Source organism: Periplaneta americana, chromosome 10 (assembly GCF_040183065.1).
Source record: "Periplaneta americana isolate PAMFEO1 chromosome 10, P.americana_PAMFEO1_priV1, whole genome shotgun sequence".
In the NCBI taxonomy this organism is placed as follows: Eukaryota; Metazoa; Arthropoda; class Insecta; order Blattodea; family Blattidae; genus Periplaneta; species Periplaneta americana.
The window spans coordinates 92,898,892-92,923,773 of record NC_091126.1 but is presented as its reverse complement, the minus strand read 5'-3'; the positions used below and the strand labels follow the sequence as shown (position 1 = coordinate 92,923,773).

The following is a 24,882-nucleotide window of genomic DNA, read 5'->3' as shown; positions in this document are numbered from 1 at the left end:
AGCGAATTTTCCAGCCTGATAATATCTCGCCCACGTTATGGACATAATTCAATACCGTAAGACTGATATAAAATGAATACTAGAACAATTTGTTAACCAAAGACGATGTTCAGTAGTTATTTAACAACATACAGAGCAAATAAAAACACAAACGCATATTCTAGCAATAGTTCAGATGAAAAGAAAATGATTAGTACGACCGCTTATTCGTAAAAAGAACACTGCCAGCTGTGTAGCCTACATGAAGCAATATATCAGGTCTACGTTATGAACACGTTGAATTTAATGTGGACGAGAAACGTACAGTTATTATTTATCAGTTTCCATATCGCATCATATAATAAACCTGTAAAATGAAAACATATAGGTCTAGAAAAGAGGAAACATGTTTGGGGGGAGGGAGTTGTAATTCTTCCCCTTTCGGATAAATTTCAGAAGAGGGATACCTGCTTTTCCTTCATATTCAAAAATTGTAGTCTTGTTCACACAAAATAAATTAGTGCCTTTTCGTGAGCATCATGATGTGCATTCAACAAACGCAGACAACATTATATCAGCCATGTACCAAAATGCCATATATGTGTGTTGATGAATTTGGGTAAAACAAGCTTCTGTATGCTACAATTTAGCGACACATCAAAGTCTTATTGTAACATAACCTCACATTACAATGAGAAAGAAATTTGGAGGTGGCATCACAGTCTACTATAGTAGCACAGTCTACTATATACAGTCGCGAAGCTCAATATGTAGTAAAAATGCAAACATGGGTAGTTGCCCACCACTAGGATCGCTACTATCGCCTCATCATCGCAGATCTCTCTCCTAGTAGATGACAAAATATGTTACACTTTCCTTGTGTTCTTTTGGAAAAATTAACACCTTCCTTCCATTATTGAAATATTAAATGCATAAAGTTAATTTATTATTTTAATGAAGTATATTAAATTCCATCATAAACTCGAAGATATCTGCAAGAAATAGGTTAATATTATTTTTGTTTGTGCAAAACGAACTGAAATTTACAATAATCGCTTCACTCATTCAAGATTATAGCGATAATTAACTATGAAACCAATAAATATTAATTTTCATTTCCCTTTACAACAATAATAATGGAAATATGAATTAAAGGAGTAACTTACGTGTACCGGTACTTGTAGTCTAGGCTTACGTAGTTAACAAAGTGGGATGAGGTTAACCCCTCAGAGACTGCATATGTAATTTATAATAAAAAATTAATAAATCTTATTTATGTTTATCCTTTTTAAGTAATTAATACACTTATGTACTAAAAATTTGATAATTTATGTCCTAAGTAATTTTTTAATGGCGTCTAAATTTTCATACGCTAGGCTCTGAGGAATACTTTCAGAGACGTCTAAATTTTCATATGCTAGGTTCTTGAAGATACATACAGAGACTTTGAAGTAGGAATTATATTTTGCCATTTTATTAAATACCTACACAAAAATGTGTCAATTTAACAGTTTTTCGTAATTTGTAATCAGTTGATGAATATCCATCTACCTTTTTCCGTATTTTACTAAATTTGACATAACATTATACAAGTAACTTTAATTTTATTGAAACTTTATTTATTACATTTATTGACATACGTAAGTTATGTATCAACGACAATACAAAATCTATATTTTTGGCGTAACGTACTGTAATCTACATGTTATGTTTATAATATTAGAAAATAATAATTATTCAATATATTTTCATATCACACACTTTCTAGAAAAATGCTACAATTAAACTCACATTCTCTAGAGTAAATACATGAGAGTCAACGTACTCATGACAGTGTGGTAGAGCATGATGCATTCAATATGTAAGGCAACGTTGCATTTTGTGCAAATATGTGTTACAGCTTTGTGGCAGCGTGCACATCTTCTTTGAGTAGGACTTTACCTGGCCAGTGTTCTTTACCATCAAAGCGTACTTCAGAAAGGACACCAGAACTACGCTGAGGATTCACAATTCTGGGTCGTGATACTGTTGGTGCTGCAAGCAGGGGTATAGTTATTCTTCTCAAAAATTCAAGTAAAGGTATCCCGCGCTCCACATGCCTGTACAAGAGCCATCCATTTATTACAGCAGCGTTAAGACAGAATCGCACAACAGGCCAATACCATTTTTTAGACCGGATACCAATACGGTATGCACCCCTGAATTGGTCAAATAAGTCCACACCTACCATACCTGCATTGTACTCATTGACCAAACTCAGCTGAGGTACGTTTACTCTGTTTTTGGAAGATGCACTATATCTTGAACACTTGGTGAGTCCTGTAACAAGACTGTCAGTTCTATTGGTACCCATGGTTACTTGACTGTTGTCATTCCAACGCACGAGAGTAATGTTGCTGGCTGGATCTCGTACAGAATGAAAGGAACCCCTGGCAGATTTCTTCAAATCCTTTAGCGGTGCTTTTTGAGTCCTATCTGCTCTTATTGTACCAGTCTTGATTTCTTTCCTAGTCATGTCTTCCAGTAGTGGAATCGAATTGAAATAATTGTCAATAAACACTTGACTTTGAGGTGGCACAAAACCTTCGATCATTTGTTTCGTAATAGAACTCCCCAGAGTCATCCCTGGATCTCTTTCTTTGCGGCCTTCGTACAGTTTGAAACGAATACAGTGTCCATTGGGTTTATTCAGACACCAGAACTTGAACCCAAATCTAATAGGTTTTCCTCTGATAAACTGTTTTAGATGGTGTCGTCCATAATATGGTTCCATGGCCTCATCAAAGGAATAAACAGAAGGCAGGGGTTTAGCACATTTCTCACACTGCTTACTGATGTACCTAAGCAAAGGCTGTAATTTGTGGATACTCCCAGCATTTGCATTTTCACAATTATCACTGAAATGCATGTACTTCAATATAGACAAAAATCTGTCTCTTGACATGCAATTAGATACAGCAGCATTGTTGACGTCACTCTGTGTTTCCCAATACATTTTTCTGTTTGGCACTTTAGCATACCCTGAGAGCAATAAAATGCCTAGCATCTTATACATTTCGTCAATGTCAACAGTGTAACTGTTGTCTCCATATTTGTACTGTGCATATTTTTTGCTTTCTTTGCAGATATGACTTAAGAATTCTGATTTCCAGAAAAGCTGAAAGACTTGCAAAGGTTGCATGCCATTCCCAACAATGGTTTCAAGAATTTCTGGGGGATTATCACTTGAATATTTTATTTTGAAATTGGTGTCTTTGGCTGTCTCTGGTTTTAAAGTTATACTATCCCAATGCTTCTCCGTAACTCTCTTTTCTTTCTTCGAATAAGCAACAACATCAGAAGATTTTCTTTTTATTGCACTGGCTGATGGGGCTTCAGGTGCTGTAATGGCTGTCTTCTCTAGTGGTGCAGCAGTGGACGAAGAATTAAGTTCCAAACTAATTTTTTCCTTTTCATGAGTAACGATCTGAACTTCTGCGCCACGACCCAAGACACCAGGTCCAAGAAAATGGGAATCGTTTACATTCACTTCTAGGTCTTCTGCAGGAATTTCATCTATGTCCGTGTCATTTTCATTGTCAGGAGGAAGAATAACCAAGTCAATAGTCTCTGCCTTCTGAATTGCATCGTTTTTTTCTTCTAAAGTTGTTAGAATTTCTTCAACAGTAAGATTGCGTGTCCTGGAAGGAATATTCATTACTTGATACCACGAAAGTCTAACGTATGAATTTTTCGACACTCACATTCACATTCTGTTTTGAAGGTTACAATTAGCATAAATATAAAAGTCATTGTTGTACAGATGTAGCTACATCAATACGCTTTATGAATCAACAATAATTAAAACTTCAACAAATGTGTAAAAGAAAAACTAAACAATAAACTTACCGACAGCACGATATTGATAATTTTTCTGCGACATCATCTTGTTTATAGGCTTTGGCAGCCATTTTGCACAAACTCACGCGAAAGACACTACTGTAATCAAATGGTGGAATGTTTAAACATACCAAATCAACATCCGTAAGTTAAAAAAATAAAAAATGCGGCGCGAAAATATCAATTAAATATTACACATTTTTCGTATGAAAATTTAGACGCTAGTCTTTCATGGGTTAAGCAATAATAATCACACCAGAATTGGAAATAAAACGTGATCAATAAATTTTATTGTAACAGACTTTTTCTACGTCTCTAGTAAAGTAACAAATAAAAATAACAACAAAATTAACAGCTATAATTAAAAACATATCCTTTGAAAAAAAAAAGTAGCCCTAAGCAATAATAATCCCACCAGAATTGAAAATAAAACGTGATCAATAAATTTCATTAAAACAAACTTAATTTTTCTACGTCTCTAGTAAAATATTATTATTCCAATTATTGTATTTTAGCCATTAACATTTTCATTACAACCAATAACGAACATTTTCACAAGCATCAATGTGAAATACGCAATGAGCTAGCACTCGATGGAAATACGACACAGTCCAAAGTCGACCATGGACAGTCTATTGTTTCTAGTTGCTAACCGCTTGGAGCGCTTTATCACGAGATTTGCAAAAAAACATCTCAAGCTTCGCGACTGTATATAGTAGACTGTGATAGTAGACTGTGGTGGCATGACGTAAAAAAGTCATCCCACAGTCATATTACTCTATGTACTGTTCAGGTACTCTGCCATCTAGTGTTTGTTATCGCAAGCTCATTTCTCGACACTAGCGACGCATAGCGTCCGTTATTTTCCAGTTGCATCCAAATTTAATATAAGCTTGGCTGATCTGTTTTATATATGATCTAGGATCAAAGTCACCCCAGTTGACGGTATTCTACTGTATTACAAAACTTTTTTTTTTCTTCAAATATTATAACAAGGCTTGTGTATCTTCAGAATTCATTTTCTGGAAGAATGGGCTTTCTTTGTTTCTTAATTTATTTTCGCAATATCCGGGTTAAGATATTTTAATGCTGGAAGCCGCAAACCAGCTTTTAATTTTGTATCCTTTATGTGTGATCTCAGTCTGGCTTCATACACTTCATTGTACAGAAGAATTTTCACAATCATATGTAGGCCCTACTACCAAACGTGGGCCCTACTACCAAACATGGGCAGTACATAGGCTGCAATTTTAGTGTGTTGTTTTAAATTATGTTTTCTGCACATCACGTGCTTCTTGCATATTATACATTGGACATTTACCCATTTTGCATTCCTAAAAAGGAATGTCACCCCCATTCGGGGTTAAAACTGTTTGAAGATTTACACTTCTCTCCCATGTACACCCTTGCTTAGTAGTCTTTCCCTTATTGGATGCGTTTGGTTTCAGTGGAGCACATATAAGCAAATGACAGACTACTACTGACTCCTGTGTGCAATTTGCTCATATGCACGCCTATTGCCATTCCTGATTTACAGTAAACTATTGGGTGTACTAACACACACAAACTTATCCGCTATTTTGCATATCCAGGTCTTCCATATAGTCATAATATTTAAGTGGCTTACTGTACTTACATTATTGTAAAGTTTCACTTTACACTGAAGCAACATGGATGGGAATTAAATACGGTAGAATTAGATTATCACATATATTGAAACACAAAAAGGGAGTATTTTTCCTGGACCAAAAATACATTGCTGCACAAATGGAGTAAATTTCAGCATCCCTGACACTGAGAAAGTACAGTGAGATTCCTACTTTTCTCTATTGTTGGTAAGCCGGATTCTCATATTTATGTATCAGAAGCGCTTCACCATGCTCATACTGACATAAGGTCTGCTACCTTAGAGTGGATGAAATTATGTACCAACAATGAATGAGAATGGACACAGATTCTCAGTTCATGCTGTTTCTTAGTTGTAGGAATAAGGAACCGGAAATTCTGACATCTCGAGTTGCGATTTGATGGAATTAGATTAAAACTTACACTTTGTAGTCTGGGCTAACTGTTAACAACACAACTACTGCATAATCCTGTCCCTATTTCTTCACAGCTCTGGGCTCTTGGGAGGAAATTTTCTTATGCAGTTACAAGAATTACACAAATTTTTTGTGCCTTATGATACATTTTCGAAAAGCGTTATATCTTCAATCTAAATGCTATACCATAGTAGGCCTACTCATTAAACATAAATTCAACATTTCACTATTCTTCTTCTCTTGATATATATAAAGTTACTGGAAAGATACTCTACATTAGTGGCCACCAGTCTGTAGCCTGCTAGCTGATCACATCCCTCCAAATTTATTTTTGTGGCCATTCCGAATATATTATATAATAGGCATATATGCAATATAATGCATGATACATACTACATAATCGTTTCTTGATAATTCTGTTAATTTTCTGTTAGTCTAGTTATATTTAAATTGTTTAGTCTAGTTATATCTAAATTATTTGACAAGTGGAAATGAATACTCGTATATTTTTTGTGATTTAGAGACAAGCTTCCTTTTTATTTATTCCCTGATAAAAAGACTTCACATACTTTCAGAATATCATCCACAGAAATTGCCTGGAACCATTTGCAATGCTAATTGAAATTTTGCTCCTTGTCTGCAAAATCTCCATGAGAAAAATTTAATGTACAGTACCTATACATATTTCCATGTAACATGTAAATTGCCGAGTGTGCAGTGTGCTCTGTATTCTGCAGGTACCCTCTCATCCTCCATCTGGAGAACCACTGTAGTGTGGAGCAGCAGCACACTGTGGCACGCATCCTCAAGACTACATTGCAAGATACGCTCTACATTCATCGTGAAGACAACTTGCGTGATGTGAGCCAGATGAGCCCTCACGAGTTACGTGGTAGAGTTCTTATTATGGTATGTTGTACATGTCTACTGCTACAACACGATATTTTGTTACTCTGTAATAAGTACATAGGTTTAAATTTTTAATTTTGTAATATCTGACTATACCACATTGTTCTATAACCAGAACTTGTAGCATTTACACCTGACAGCAGTGTTACCAGACTAGCAATACTAATATCAACCCACGTAACAATCAAATTCCACACATGACTTTATAATACATTTTCATGCACTATAATCTAGACCTCTGCATTCTCTTGAAAACGGCCGACTGAGCTCACCAATCAGTCTTTGGTTGTGAAGAAGGCAGCCAGGAAATGATGCTCTCGAGCGTATGCAGTCGAGAATTTATAACCGGTCATTTGAAACAATTAATCGGTCGGTCGCAAGCGCTCGAGGTTGTTGCACTACAATTACATCACCATTTAATGACTGATTCATGTTTATTTTATCATCCTTAATTAAAACTTTTCTATCATTTATCTTGTTTATACTATTTTGGTTATGTTATAGCTTCTGCTGTATGGGGGGGGGGGGCAAAGCAAAACCATAGAATCCCAATATAAGGAGGTTACTGGGGATATCATTTACTTCCTCCCCCATTATAGCTTGACCGTGGTACAGTATATCGGAATATGATTATTTAATAAAAGTATTTTTGGGGTGCATGTTTCTTACAGCTACATCCATATCCACGACATTTCGGACTGAGTTGAATAGGGCTTCAATTGTAGGTCTACTACAAATTGTAATAGGGCATAACCATAGGCAGAGTTATGGGAGGGTATGTGGGGGCACTGCCCCCCCTCCCCAAATTTGTCTGAACTCTTTTTTTTTTTTCTATTAACATTACAAGATACTGAATTCAAAATACTTTTCTTGCTTTTGTTTATGAATTGGATATTATTTGTAAATGCTACCATCGTACCATCTTCCTGGAAAATGGCTGTTTTCACAAAAAAATCTTTGGACTATGATTGTTTTATGAAAACTACTGAAAATTTCCACTCCTTTAATATGGGACTATGGTGTTTTTTTTCACTAACACCTAATTCAGTAGATGGCCACTGCAGACTTCTAACACAGGAGTATAGGCCGTTACAAAAGAAACATTACAGTGCTTCCATTTCTCAAACGAGGTATAGAAATTCTTATACATTCAGAAATTTAAAATAAATATTATAGTCTAGACACATGATCTGAAGACATTAATTCGTCAATTTAAGCTCAGAATCTTAATCATAAACGAAGCAAGAAAAGTTTTTTGCATTCAATATTTTCTAATGTTAATAGAAAAAAAAAAAAAGGAGTTCAGACAAGTTTGGGGGGAGGCAGTGCCCCCCCATATCCCCCATAACTCCGCCTATGAACTGTTTTAATAAAAATGAAACTGAAAGAACAAAGCCTTCTTGACTAGTAATCGTCCATAGAGTTCAATGAAAATTGTATAGTTGGCACAACTAATAATAAGAGAACAGCTAATCATAACACACTATTGCCATCTAGCGGAATATAGTACAATAATACATTTTCAAGACATCATTATTTTAGTACCGGTAAGTCAATTCATATTTTATTGTATTATAGTACCGGTACTTCATTTCTTCTAATCTTTATATACTTTATTCTAATCGTGTAATAATCAATTAAATCCCACTCGATTTTGATTTTCCCTAGATAAATCAAAACCTCTAGTGAGATTACTTTAGATAAAACATTTAAAAAATGAGAAAAATGTCAAGTTGAGCACAAAATGTGGCAAATATAATGGAGAATCAGAACGAACACAAATATTATATTATATTTATCATTCATATTCTCACAGAACATGTTGTTTGTTGTTCAGTCAACTGTCTGAAGACAGATCTGAATCTCATAAGTGATACCAACATGGCATCACTTATAGCCCTAGCTAATTCATTAGGTCACAGTCAGGAGTACTATAGACTATGTGCTCTTTCGAGTAAAAATTTAAGTGATTTCCGGTTGCTTGAAGTGAATCTCTTTTTATGCGAGCATAGTTCGCTTGTTAACATGGTTTAGGGCGCTCTTCACTCGAAGGAAATGCCCTCGAATGTGGGACCTTCGAATGAATATGAGCGAGCGAAACATTTTCATTGCAGTACTCTGTACTATACACACACGATGAGTTCTCAAGCTTCATTATGATAATCAACCACACTAGATATTTCGGCAGTGTACACATAAAGTTTATTGCAGGTTTTTTAAATCTGGGATGAGGTATACACTGATGTTTTGAGTGACAACTTTTGGTTGCCATTGTAATAGTTGGCAGTTACAAGTTTGCCTCATCTTGGCTATATGACAACATGCTATCACAGTCAGGGTTGTAGTCCCAAACTTCACAGTGCCGGAGCTCTTTATGTTTTTTAACCTGTGGGGAAGGAGGAAGGTTTAGTCTTGGATGCAAAAAAAAAACACAAAGAAGGAAATGCTGTAAAGTAAGACATTGTATTACAAAAGTACAGTATACTACATCACGGTGAACAATACATTGACACAAAAAAATTCCAGCATATACATTTTTCTCAACATATTGATGTGACCATTTCGCAACACGAGTTCTGGTATCATCAGCTGAACCATGCGATCTCAACCTCGTTGAAATATAAGGTTCCGGGTTCCAGTCTCTCAGGACAGGCTCTTGCAGTTTAATGAACATCATTGAAGATACATGTGATATTAAAAGTCTGTTCCTGGTAAGAGATATGATTACGTTCATCATACTAAATCCTTGTTCGCACTCAGCTGAATTGCACGGTATGAGTTTCGTGCAGTTCATTCTTCAGGGACATGGTAGCTGTTGTCACAGTAATCTCGGTAAGCATTTTTGACCTTGAATGTATTTAGTTTAAACATATTGCAGAACTTTTCTACCTCTTCTTCGCCATACCTCACAGATAAATCGGAGGGCTACTGGTTACATTCAAGAACTTTGATTTGATTCAAGAGCTGTTCATACTCGTATTCAACAGTTTTAAAATCAAGTGCTGTTGACGTAGATTAATGGCTAGATATTGTTGTAAGTAGTCTCTTCTTCAGGTTGTTTGCAACACTAGACAAAAGTTGTTGTCAGTTAATGAAAATCACCTTCATATTATCGGTTAATAGTATGGAACAAAACTGTCCATTCTTGAGCACTATTTGGACCTCTAGAACTCGCCTGCCAGGCTTCTCATTGAGATTCAATCAAGCAAATGCATCACTTAATTAGTTTGTATACTTACAATATAGAGGAATTTCTATTCTGTAAGTTTTCAGAAAGAATAGATACTTCTGCTAAAATGTCATACATTACTGGCCAAATCCAGTAAGAACTGTATGGCTGAAAATCGCCCCAATAAACCGTTATACATGCTTCTTTCAGTGGACGACCTATTCATATCTTCTTTGGCTTTCAAAAAATACCCAAATAAAGAGCTGTAGCCAAACCAAACAGTTGAAACTGTTCGTAATTAACTGGCCACCTACCTAGTTGTTAGAATACAATCGATTTTATTCATTGCTTGGTCGAGCTGTACAGCACATTCAGCTGACGTTGATTCACTGTTGACCTGTTGTATACAGTGTATAGCTTGTCTAAGACTATTCGAAAATGATTGACACCACCTACTTCATCAACGACATCGGCTAAAGCTAACTCTAGTCGATGATTCATATAATGCCAAATTATTATATTTGGATACTGAGACGAAAATTTCTGGGCTACATCAGATTGTTTACCCAGCATCGTTTGTAAATCCTATCAAATGTTGTTAGAGGTATTCATTATCAAACCCGTGTTTGTTAAGACAGCTAACAAACTCTGAAATATTGTCTCAAACTTTTGATCAGAAAGTTCGACTAGATCTAAAAATAAATAGTTAGGTGGTTGTTCTTTGCGTATTTCACATTTCAAATAGACTATCAATACTGATTTTGAACCTAGGCTGGTATACTCATCAATTACAACGCATATTTTCCCAGCTACATCCTTTATTTTTCTAATAATTCTAGCCTTCATTTCTTTAGAGACTTGTTCTATAATCTCAACAGCGCTGTAAGGAGAATGCAAGGCAACACCATTGCCTACTCCATTTAGCTTCTGAAGCTCAAGTAAACCGAAATGGTCACTGTAAGGGTGGTTATTCTGGGCAATGTAATAAGCTAAACTAAATTTCGCTTTTGTTGCTTCACAGTGGGCTGCATTAGTTTATTCGTGAACATTTTCAATTGATTGCTTTCAGACGTATCAATAATTTTTGTGCTACATTATGAGCACTGGATTGCTTTTGTTCAATGATTTTCTTTCGTAGTGACTTAAGTTGATCTGATCTGATCTGATCTGATCTGTTCGATCCGTAGTAATTTACTGAATATGAGCGCCATTCATTACATACAGAAATACACTCTTTTTAATGCACTTAATGTAGTTACTTCATGGCACACTTTATGGCTTAGCTTACCTTCCTTACAATCAATCCACAGATCCTAAGTTTCTTTTTTTCTTGACCACATATTTTCTTCATTCCATACATTTGGCCACTCATTTTGCAGGCTGGCTTTGTGGCATTCATTATTTTGAACATTATGTCGTTGAATATTCTTCGCAGTCATACTGGAACTGTCTGTAACTTCTATAACAGTATCTCTGGTTAAATTATTAGGTTCATCAAATAAAAGTGATGGGCTTGAGATATCACAAATATCAGAAGAGGAAGCTTTTGTAACTCCACTAGTAGCAGCAATGGCACGAGAAAAGAGAGAGGTTTATGTTTTTTGTATATGTTTATTTTGCTTCATATTTACTGAAGGGCAATACATGAAAACAAAAGTTTCAAGCAGCTTTTCAATTACATTATAGGCAGTAATTTAACTGTTTAAAATTCACTTTGTAAAATAACTGGGAAACAAACACAACACATTCTGGTAAGTAACACCACAGACAATCTCCTGTATTGTACAAAGATGGGAAAACTAACGAAATACGATACGAAACGAGTGTGAACTAGGAATGTGATTAGTTCGAGCAGGCACCCTAAAAGTTTAGTTTGGTGGTTGTCCTGTCACTGATTCTTTCCCCATTTCTCACCACACACCCCGTCTATGCTCCTAGTGGTCTCGCGACCCTCTACTTCCGAACTTGTTCTGATTTTCTAAAGGAAGCACAGAAAATATAATCATTAAATATTCTGATATTAACTAAGATATCGTTAGCTGGGAAAGTATTGTGATGTCAAAACAGATTTTAAAATTTCAAATCAGTGCCGGAGCTCTGCTCCGCCTTCGAACACAGTGCCGGAGTGTCGCTCCACTCCGCTCCACCCCCACTACATCCCTGATCACAGTCTAGTATATACAGTCACGAAGCTTGAGGGTACTAGGAACAATAGACTGTGCAGGTACTATTTCGCATTGTCTGTGAGGCTATAGTAGTGATCCCAATGGTTAGCAGCTATCTATGGATGCATATTTACTATGTATTGAGCTTTGTGGCTGTATATACTAGACTGTAATGCTATATTGCTATATATTTTATTTAAATAGTTGGCAAAGATTAGTGCATAAAGATGGTAAGAGTACATGAGCTAAAAGTGAGAATTAACCTAGATAGGTATCAGTAGGGATGGAGAGATAATATAGACAGATGTAAAGTCAATAATACAGTGTAACTAGGATTATTATGTATTATATAGTACAAGAGTAATATAGGGACTAATTAGTAAGGAAATCATAGCGTAATCGTGTAATATGTAGGAACTGTAGGAATAGTAAAGAAAATTGTTGTGAATAGGAATAAGTTAGGATTAGATAATAAATGTACAAATATAGTAACAAGTGTAGTGAATGGACATAGAGTACATAGTTAATGAACAAAGAGAAAGTGATGAATATGTGTCTGTCACTAAATGTCTGGTAGTGTAAAGTTGTAAATAATGTAAGAACGGGACTGCTGGACTGAATACAGAAATGTGAAGGGCCAGCAGGTCCAGAGAGATTAGTGTGAGAATAAACCATATCATATCATATCATATCATATCATATCATATCATATCATATCATATCATATCATATCATATCATATCATATCATATCATATCATATCATATATCATATCATATCATATCATATATCATATCATAGCATATATCATATCATATCATATCATATCATATCATATCATATCATATCATATCATATCATATCATATCATATATATCATATCATATATCACTATATTTTGTTGTGTCCACAAAATTTTTCTGAGTGTAGAGCAGTGGCGGATGGTGTGTTTGAAAGTTGAGGAGCCCAAGACGTGACTGATGAGAATACAAAAATATAAGGCCTGTAACGTCCTCATTGCCAAGCGCAGAATTTATAGGTTTTAAGAAACTGAAATTAGGTTTTCTAATTTATGTTTTAGGGTTCCTTCAGGATTTTAAATCTTATGTTTAGGAATTTCTATTAATTTACGGAAAAAAAAACAATATACTCTTAATATACAGTATTACAACAGTTTGGTAAAGATTGCCTCTCTTTAGGACATTTTAAGTCCTAACCTACGAATTAGGTCTTTTTAGGTCATTAAATTTAAGACTGTTAATCGTTGCTACATAAAACAAATAAGAAAAGCAATATTTCGAGAGTAATGAGATAGCAACAAAATGGATTCGAACCTAAGAATCTGGGGCTTGCTCATTATTATTACATAGCCTAATTTTACTGCAAATTCACTCGGCGATCCTCTTTCTTCGCAAACCAAACAATTAGGTCACAACATACTGAACAACTGCTACTAGAAGCTAGAGAGAAGTCTGCATTGTTTCTAAACTCTCGATATATTTAATATACTGTATAAATAAATACATCTCGTAACATAAAACAAAAAAATAACAGGAATACGCGCAAACAAGAGAAAAATCTACCAACATAAAAGAAAACTTTTACGCAGGGAGAGAAAACCAACAACACGTGACTCAATTTTCTAAAACCAAGAAGAGAGAAGGAGAAAGAGAGATCTTCCCAATACAGCCAAAAGCACCTGTGACTATAAGCAGTACAGCAGTACAGTTGTCAGCATTGGGTAGGACGTCTTCAAATTCGGCTCCCCTCGCGCGTTCTAGTTAAGTTTAAACACTCTGCTAACCAGCTATCTTATTGGTTGAACTGTAGTTGTCATGGTTACCAGGGAGCACAGTGATATAGCTGTCTCCTCTCTCCCACTCTCGCATGGACACTACAGGCTGCTAGATGTCGACCATATAGGTTACAGCGCTATATGTTATTTTTCGGTAGGAATTATTTGTATTATCTACAGTATAGCGGGTGGGATCACCAACTGGATGTGGTCGACTTCACGTAGCTTACATCTTAGTCGTAGTGAATTATAAAATTAATACAAAAGGGAAAATGTCTGTCATTTGCTATAACTTGTCTGTGATCTTAATTCAGCTGGAATTAATACTGTCATATTGTGGTCTGGTAAAATATTAGGGGAGGCACGGCCTCCCTTGCCTCCCCTGAAAATCCACTGCTGGTGTAGAGTTCATGCAGATGTTTGTTTCTGTGGAAGTGCGTGCATAGGAGTCTATTCAATGATTATGACATTTCAATTTTTAAAGAGTATCTTTGAAGTACTGGTACATAAATGCTTCGATCTCTTCAGAAGTGATGTGTATTATGGTCATTCACTTGACTGATCATTAACTGCTATGGACTAACAGCCTGCCTGACTGTGAAATGAGCGAGCCCAGGTTCGAATCTTGGTTGGGACGAGTTAACCTGGTTGAGGTTGAATGGTTTCCCTCACCATATTAAAAGCAAATGCTGGGTAACTTTCGGCGCTGGATCCGGACTCATTTCGGTGGCATTATCACCTTCATCTCACTCAGATGCTAGATAACCAAGTTATTGAAGCAATATGTCGTAAAATAACCAACTTGACTGATGTGGTGCAATGTAAATTCAAATAAGTGAGAAGTGTATGATCTTACTGTGCAACATTTTTATTCTAAAATTCCAATTCTATTATTTGACGCATTGTTTTTTTTTTCATAACTGAACTCCACCTTGGCTAGAATTTACGAGCTAGTAGCTACCAAAGTTGTAATTTATCACCACTGTCACATAAACATTTGTTTGAAATAAATTCAGTTTCGGGAAATGTTCATGTAGAATGTACTCTAGTGGAAAAGCAGTCCACCTGTTGATGTATCAAACGACGACTTTGGTGCTAACAGATGTTTGGTCTTTGTGGAAACATGATCTAAAGAGTACAGAAATAGAATTTTCATTAGTGTGAGTGAATAGGATATTGCGATATTATAAGTCGGCGAGTTTATCTCAAGCTTAAATGTGTGTGTGAAATAACATAAGTGTATATATGTAGACAGGTCTGGTATCCAACATCGTGAGTGTATGTCATGCATTGGTTTATATGTGCAATATAAATTTTTCTATAACAATTGAATATTTTTAAAATAAGAACTTAGACTGTATATTTGGTAAAATATTTATGAAATTCACATGTTAATATTTCCTGTAACTATTACTGGAATGATATTCCTATTCACACATGTGGCTGTACACGCAGTAGGTCGAAATTTAACATTTTGATTTGTGAATGGGAGAATATTACTCTACAAAGTTGACTATTGATCCTAGAGTAGAATAAGCTTAATATCTAAAATATTTTGTATTCTTTCTATCAGGGTAAAAAACTGCCTCTGGATTGGAAGGAAGACTTGGGTGAGGTGACAGATGAAGATGAGGGTGCTGAAACCAGTAAGAAGAAAGAGAAACCGAAACATGTTCCATTGTGCAAGGAGCTTTCAGATTTAGTCAGCCTGGTGCGGTGTCGTTTCATTGATTTCCTGACATCAAAAGAAATTCGTATGTTAATTGAAGTTATAAAATTTGCCACTATGTTTTAAAATATTTTATACTTTTTAAATCTTACACACATACACAGGATGATTCACGAGGAAAGGTAAAAAATTTAGGATACGATATTTTAGGTCATTTTGAGTGAAAAAATTCATATGAACATAGGTCTGTTTTCGAACAATGCCGAAACTAGATGCATTTTTTTTTTTGGTAAAACGTCTCGCCCCAGTGTGAATTAGATGTTACCATATGCTGCTGACGTGAGACAAGGTCACCAATCGCAGTGAATGACATAACATTGGAATCGAAATTGTGAATGATGTGGAGAGAAGCTCATTCACCTCACAAACCGAGTGGTGGGGCATTACAAATGTCCAATCACCTGCCCTTGTCTGATGTAATGACACAGAACCCACACATAACATAAATACATTATCTCTTATCAATACACAGTAGTTCAGTCAACTACCTACAGTACAGTAATTATACAGGTACAGTTATCAGAAGTGTTAAGTTGTGTTTTTCAAGATGCCTTAAAAATGTTCGACTGCAGAATACACCAATATTGTGGTTGTTTATGGTTTGTGTGATGGAAGTTCCTTGTGTGCCGTCGCTGAATATGAATGACGCTTTCCAAACAGAAGGGTACCAGATCGAAGAATATTTACTATCTTTGGGGTTGGATGAAAGACTTGGTATATCAAAGGAAGGTGGAAACGAAAGAGGCGCTAATCGACCGTATTTTGGATGCTGCACACTGCATAAAGAACAGCCACGAGCAACTCTCCCGAGCGACGAGCGCGATTCACGCCCGAACGCAACAGTGCATTGAAGCAGAATGAGGTACCTTTGAAAATGTGCGGAAACATGGACCCCGAGTCTAGAATATTAGGTGTATATGCATATATGAATATAAACTTTAAATTTGTCCGTTATCTGTCTCCAAATGAGAGTTAGTACAATGAAATCCCAGAAGTTTTTGTGAAATCAAAGCACCATATCTCCGTAACCGTTCGAAAACGGACCCATATCCATATGAACTTTTTGACTCAGAATGACTTCAGAATTCACATCCTAAATTTTTTACTTTTCCTCGTTACTCACCCTGTATATATAATACACATATAGTAATACAATATTTTATTTCGAAAGGTACCTATTATCTCTTTACAAGGAAAATATAAAAATGGTGAAATAGCTATTTATGTAACAAGTTGGGAAATGTGTTTTATGCATGAGACATGAAGATTCTGAAGTATGTAATGCATACTTTTTGCATGTGTTGCATACAATATTTTTAGACAGTCATTTTGCAATATTTATTTTAGCAAAGATAAGTGTAATTATATTTTGTACAGTCGTCATATTGGTGGCCCTTCAATTGTCATACTGGTTACTAGGGTGTTGCTTACAAAAGGATGGTCCATTTGATGCTATTAGTATAAAGCACGTTATTGAAAGTGAAACTTTTGAAAAAGAACTGAGGAACCTCTTGAAAAATGAGTGAGTAAAGAAATTCTAGTATTAAAAAACTGGAAAAGCTGCCCTGTCTGTGCTGGTCTCACAAAAGTTACAGGAAAGAACTTATGAAAAGTTTGAAAGTTGGTGTAAAGAGAAAAATTCCTACTATCAGAGCATAAGTGGCTTTATATTGTTTTGTATTTATTAACATTCCATGGTATTCGTACATTGCTTCACAGCTAGAATATGGAATAAGTCAAACGAAAAAAAAAATCTTAATAGTAGTACTATGAAGTCTTAATTTAATAGTCACAGTCTAGTTGAAATATATATAGAAGAGGTTTACAATATAGTCTACTAGTACAACACAAAGTTTTAGTATCAGTTACATGAAGGTATCAATTTGGCTTGTTTTCGGACGTTTGTTCCACATGTTCGTAAGCCTTGTACTTTATGGAGTGTCTATTCGACACTTCGAATTGCAATTTATCTAAATAAAAATGTGGATATTAGTTAATGTACCAGTGTCATTGCATTCTTGAAAAGGAACTTGGATAGTCGAAAAATGTAGTATATTTTCGAATAGAGAAGCTGAAAATTCATGAAGTGGGCAAATGATGAAAGATATTTATTTATCCATGAAAATAATGCTGATTATTGGTGTATCTGGGGCCTGCAGGGGAACTGAACTAACATTTTTGTGTGTGGATGATATTGAAGATGTTTCTTTTTTCATTAAAATTACTATCCCCTATAAGCCTTGGTTCAGAAAAACAAAGGCTATACAAAAACCATCGTGCTAAGATTATTTACAATAATAAGGACAGGTATAAATCGAGAGATTTTTTTTTAACCTCCTGCATATATCCAAACCTGCATCCTCCTATTTACAGAATATGTAACTATTAATGTGCAACCAGTACCGGTACACATAAATCTGATTGGTTGTGTACCTAAAATAATTGCTGATTTTCTCGGTATTTCCAATGCTAGTGACCTTACAGGACACTGCTCTTAATGGTACTCTGTTACCTCCTTAGCTTATGTAGACGCTAATATTATATCAACATAGGAGACGTGGAGAATGGCGTTAAATTTTTGTTGCTGAAGAGTACATAGAGAATTCCATCGAAAACAAGTGGGAAATTGAAAACAAGATTCTAGGGGAAGGAAAGGAAATTCACCCAAGAAATCATAATTCTCTTAAAGTAACAATGGGATGCAAGAATTATCTTCAGCTGTAGATCACATACAAGGCCACCAGGAGGGAGGGGGGGGGGAATTCTGTGTTTTATATCGAAATACCTATTTAATTTTCCAATCTCAATAATGGTTTTTTAAATAATTATAATTAGAGACTAGAATTCCATGCAAATGCATGTTTTTATAGGAACATAGGACATAGCTCGAACTTAGTACTTATCCATTTCATTACTTTCCTGTTCCAAATATGTGTACTTTTTCCATGCAGATTTCCTTGTTTTGGCCTTTTAGGAGATAAAAACATGCATAATGCATATTTAAGCGAGCTTTAGCTTAATCATGCATATAATGTACATTGTATTCAGTTTAAATGCATGTTTTAATGATTTTGAGTGGACACTTCAGTTTCTCGACTTTTATAACCTTCATTTTAGTTTCAGAAATTATGATTGAAGAAAGAAAAGAAAAAAAAACTAAATAACAGAAAGAAGTTCATTCAAGTTTTCACCCATAACTTCTTGCGATGTAGAGGGATCATTTTCTGTGACAAAAACATAATGACTGACGAGCACAGAAACCTAACAGAAACCAATTTAGAAATGTATTTTTATTTTTTTTATTTTACCTACAAGTACAAATTAGAATTATAAAATAAAAAATTAAAATTATAAAATAAAAAATTATTAGTTGTTGACTGTGCAAAAAAAAGTGAAGTGAAATAAGAAATTTGCAACAAAAATGAAATTGCATATTTTAATGTATTTTTCGCTTGATCATGCATGTTTCATAGTTTGATAGTGCATGAATGCATGCATATTTTGGGATTTTATAGTGCATAAAATTCTCGTCTCTAATTATAATAAGTGAATAGTGGGAAAGTAGTTCTTTCAACATTGTGTCATAGTCTTGTCGATATAAAGAAAATACTTTTGCCATCTCTTAATGTAAAATCAGGTGTAAATGTAGCTAAATGAAGGCATTTTTGTTGGCCCAGACATAAGGAGAGTGATAAGGTCCCTACGATGATTGAAGTTGAAAAAAAGGTCTGGATTGCCCTCAGAAGTGTGATTACTAAGTTTCTAGAAACAACAAAGACCCCGACTATGTAGCCATTGTTAAAAATATGCTGAAGAAATTGTAGATCTTGGGATGCTTAATTAGCTTAAAAATTCACTTTCTAAAGGTACACTTGGAATTTTTTCTTAAAATCTTGGTGTAGTCAGTGAGGAGCAAGCACAACATTTCCACCAGGATATTAAGGAGGTGGAAAGATGATACCAGTGTCAGTGAAGAATACTACTGGATATTACATTGTCAAATTGTAGATAACTCACACGAGAGGAAAAATAACATGTGCAGCTTCACTGGTAAGAGAAAAAGGCAGCACAAAGTTTCACTAAAGTTTTCTTTATGACAGTTACTTCACTGTTCGTCATTCACCCATATAGAGCCAGTTACATAGACCAATTTATCTACGTGTCGTTACCTACACCTGCAATGAGATAAAATGGAGATTTATTGAAATGCCACAGGGGAACTGGAGCTCCCAGAGAAAACCCCTGTATTACATGGACCACAGGCTTGCCAAACTCTAGTCATAAATTGAGGGTACTTCGGAAATCGAATCTGGGTTCACAGGATTATGAGTTCAACACACTAGCCACTGGAGTGCTGTGGCTGTGCTTTCACTAAAGTTAAATTGTTAACATCGGCAATCTAATATTTTTGTAATGGATATATCCAGTATTTTCCACACAACATATGGTACTTTACTTGATCACTTTTCTCAATTAAATTCAATAACTTTAGCCCACAGTGAATTGATGCTTTTCCGATTGGAAATTGGAATTGAACGTGTTACATCAGCTGCTTGTCTATGTGGATGACGTGAATATATTAGGGAAAGCACGGGAATTTTACTTGAAGTAAATAAAGAGATAGGTTTTGAAGTAAATCCTGAAAAGACAAAGTATATGATTATGTCTTGTGACCAGAATATAGTACGAAATTAAAATATAAAATTTGGAAATTTATCCTTTGAAAATGTGGAAAAGTTCAATTAACTTGGAGCAACAACAAAATATATAAATGACACTCGAAAGGAAATTAAACACAGAATAAATATGGGAAATGCCTATTATTATTCAGTTGAGAAGCTTTTGTCATCCAGTCTGCTCTCAAGAAAAACTGAAAGTTAGAATTTATAAAACAGTTATATTACTGGTTGTTCTGTATGGTTGTGAAACTTGAACTCTCACTTTGAGAGAGGAACAGAGGTTAAGGGTGTTTGAGAATAAGGTGCTGAGAAAAATATTTGAGACTAAGAGGGATGAAGTTAGAGGAGAATGGAGAAATACAACGTAGAACTGCATGCATTGCATTCTTCACCTGACATAATTAGGAATATTAAATTCAGACGTTTGACATGGGCAGGGCATGTAGTACGTACGGGCAAATCCAGAAATACGTATAGTGTGTTAGTTGGGAGGCCAGAGGGACAAAGACCTTTGGGGAGACAGACGTAGATGGGAGGATAATATAAAATGGATTTGAGGGAGGTGGGATATGATGGTAGAGACTGGATTAATCTTGCTAAGAATAGGGACTGATGGCGGGCTTGTGTGAGGGTGGCAATGAACCTCCGGGTTCCTTAAAAGCCATTTATAAGTAAGTAATGCTAAGTTCACTTAGCTAAACTTTACAGTAAAGATTGTGCAAAAATAAAATTAGAGAAAAACTGACATCAGTTTTGGATTCAGCACCCCATAAAAAGTATGATTATCTTATAAATTTTCAAAAAAGTTTCTTTGATCTTGCAGATTTTGATCCTGTCTGATTAGTATTGATAAAAAAGCTGTTTGTTAAGAGTTCGTTTAGTGACTTTGGCTTCATCTGCCAGTCTTACTTAATCACGCAATCAAAATCATAACAAGATGTCCTCTATATTCAATAAATCCGTAGGTTAAAAGCATTATTAAATAAGAAACTAACTGCCAAGAGCAATGTTACCTGAAATTATGTAATTTCTTTCAGAAACTCCGAGAGAAATGTGTTCAATTAGTGAATCAGTAGCAAGTAAATTGGTCCATTCATCTGCAGAGGATTTCACTGACCACAACAAAATCTTTTTGACTCGTATTTATCCAAATGGAAGCCGCGTGGATTCAAGTAATTATAATCCACAAGACTTCTGGAATTGTGGCTGCCAGTTTGGTAAGTTCTGAATTCATTACAGTTGTAATGTTTTTTACTTTGAGACAGTAAAAATAATCAGATAACGAAGTATTTCATGTTTCAGTGGCCTTGAACTTTCAGACACCAGGCCAGATGATGGATCTATATGATGCAAAGTTTAAACAAAATGGTGGTTGTGGTTATGTGCTCAAACCATCAGTCATGAGGGAGCAGATCTCACTCTTCAGTGCCAATTCCAAAGACTTAATTCCTGGAGTTATGCCGCAGTTTCTTCACTTGAAAGTAAGAATGTCATTCATAGTGTTATCCTGACCATACTCAGGTCTTCATTCTCGTATTTTTTTTTTATTCGATAACTCCCCTTATAATATATATATATATATATATATATATATATGTATTTTTTTGTAAAATCTCTATTAATCTCTGTGATCAAAAGCTGGATTCATTTACAGGCAAAATATGAGATGAGAAATGATCAATTTTGACAAAAAATTTAGATGCTGTTTCTCTTAAACTTATTCAAACTCCAAATAACAATACATAATTGACTGAGATTACAACATTTGATGACAATTTACATTATTTATGGTAGATAAACTCCATGCTGAATTCCTTTTGATCTGCGAAATGTTCATTCACTCTATCGTTAAATTTCGGAATGCTGTCCACAAAATAATGCTTTATGGAGAGCACAGCTAAGACATCTAGATTTTCCTGACGCAGTGGTACATAGAAACGTTTTCATTCACTTCAAATTTGGAAAAATGTAGTTCAGCTTCGGTTGTTGTCATAAGCATATTTAAATGTAATTTCGATTCTTAAATTTCCTTGCAAATTGTGCCTAGGCAAGAGTTCACACCTTGAATGCTACTACAATAAATAATTATACATGTAAATTCCTGATAGTTTAGGGCGTAAACGATTTCTTTCAACAATAAGATATTCTCAAACTATGATATTTGTAAAAATGTATTAACATTTTTAACGAAATTCAAAATTAGGTCTTAGATTTATGTTAGGAGGCCACAAAACTCTAGAAAGACAATTCTATTACTAACTGCTCTCTCATCGGTATACTTTCCATTTAGCTAAATGAAGACAAAATTTAAGAGAGACTAGGAGGATTAGGAGCAGCAAAGGAAATGGCGCAGCTCTGTTTCTAGAAATTCTTGCTGTGCAATGTTGTCATGTGTCTGTGTATCTAAACCAATGGTAACGAAAAGGCACCATCAGTTGCAGTTAAGTCATGTTAGAAGGGAGATTGTTATTGTTATTGTTATTGTTATTGCTACTGCTATAGGTTTGTGTAAAAACTTTGTTGTTTAAAATACAAGTCTTTATGTACAGTACCACTCTGTATATGATGTGTTTACTTTATAATTTATATGCATTTCTAAATGAAGTAATGTTGAAGCTATTGGATTTATCATTAGCAGGGGTGGCTTTCGAAGGGGGGCTGCGGAGCTGCAGCACCCCAGACATTTGTGGTTCTTGTCTAGTTTTGTGTTGTGAAATACATTTATTATAAAGTCTCTATTTAGCGGCTCGAATTTTTTTTTTAAATTTCGCTCTCATTAATATGCACCCAATCATTAGTGAAGTCACTTCCTCCCCTGGTGCTGCCAGAGCGAAACCAGAGACAAGGACTACAGGGTGAAGCCACTTCCTCCCCTGGAGCTGCCAGTCTCGTCTCAGAAGCTTTGCGCATTAGTTTTACCCCTCCCCCTGCTAGCCCCTGCCATGAATCCAGAGTTTCCAGGCGCTGCAAAATTTGCAGCAGTTTGTCAGTAGCGCGCAGTTTTAAATACATTTTCTTTAATGTTGTGAGTATAACAAGTGCAACAATGTTTAATTCTGTACAATATTTACACTCTATTCAGTTCAGTACCTTAACAATTCAGGAGAAATGTGAATTTAAGTGCCCATCAGTTAAATCTCATAATGGAAAGAGCTGCTAAACAAAATAGCGTACAAAGCTCGCATATTTTTTGCTAATGTATCCAGTATCCCTGCTTTCTTCTCTCGATCTCCACACAGTCTGTATTAAATTAATGTGTTTGAAAGACAATTCCATCAGCTGGGGCAACAAGATGGAGTTTTAAATAAGAACAGTAAATGTTGTTCATGAGAAGAAGGAGCCATTGCTAGAATGTTTTCAAACCATAATGGAATCTGAAACATCTAACAACATCACAATAAATGAGGCAAGCACCCTGGTGCGTACTCTTGAAGATCCCGAATTCAATTTCTGGCTCAGTTTTTTTTTTCATTTATTGATGTATCATTTAGATATATTATACAACCAACTACAACATAGCCAGTTAGATATTTCTAAGGTTAAAATCTGCATATAAAAAATTAAATTATTGTTTATTTAGCAACACTCACAACTGCAGAGGTTATATCAGCGTCGTTGGTGTGGTGGAATTTTGTCCCACAGGATTCTTTTAAATGCCAGTAAATCTACTGACATGAGCCTGTCTCATTTAAACACACTTAAATGCCATCGACCTGGGCCGGGATCAAACCACAACCGACTATGCTACCGAGGCCAACTCTGCATATCAAGCTTTGTTAATGCCATACAGACAATACGGAACAGTGCACAGTAATCTTGAGCAGTGAGATCTGTGAAAATGAAAACCCTATAAAGTGTCGTAAGGTCGAAGGGATTCAGACAAGGGTTGCAGCAGCCAAGGAAGCTGACACCCGATTCCAGTTCATAGATCATCTGATATTATTTTCTCTTCTGTGTCAAGAAAAATTTGAATACTACAAAAGCTCATTTCCTGAAAATGACCTAAATTTATGTGTGAAGCTTTTCCCAATGCTTGATAAAGGCAAACTAAAAACGGAACTCACTGTGTTGTATCAGAGACAAGAATTCAGAAATATCAGTGACGTAGTCAAGCTCTTGCAATTTCTTCTATCAGAGAACTTGCAGACCTCATTTTCAGAAGTTGTGAAACTACTACGCATAGCTATCCCTATACCAATGAAACTTCCGAACCAGAACGTTGCTTTTCGTGTTTGAAGAGAGTAAAGTCCTATCTTAGAAATACGATGAGAGAAGAGAGACTGACCACATTAGCTATGTTTTCCATTGCAAAGACTATGTTAAACGACATCGGATTTTAATAAGATGATTATTCAAAAGCTTGCAACCTACAAGAAAAGGCGCATGGAACTAATCTTTAAATAAAGTAAGTTGCTTGGTTTATTTTTGTATGCAGCACCCCTTAATTAAATACCCACGAGCCGCCACTGATCATTAGCCTAAACTAGTACAATTTAGGATAATTTATTGCAGAATGGTTAAATGCATCATATTGCC

At 35.3% G+C, this 24,882-nt stretch overlaps 1 protein-coding gene across 2 annotated transcripts in view; it reads left to right on the top strand.

Annotated features, from left to right (window-relative positions):
- Nucleotides 1-24,882, top strand: part of LOC138707893 (inactive phospholipase C-like protein 2) — an 876,200-nt gene that overhangs the window by 790,028 nt on the left and 61,290 nt on the right. For both annotated transcript variants that reach the window (XM_069837934.1, XM_069837935.1), the window contains exons 10-13: nt 6,638-6,809; nt 15,512-15,692; nt 21,384-21,563; nt 21,649-21,827. In XM_069837934.1, the coding sequence (XP_069694035.1) occupies nt 6,638-6,809; nt 15,512-15,692; nt 21,384-21,563; nt 21,649-21,827 (712 nt within the window). The remainder of the gene's footprint in view (nt 1-6,637; nt 6,810-15,511; nt 15,693-21,383; nt 21,564-21,648; nt 21,828-24,882) is intronic.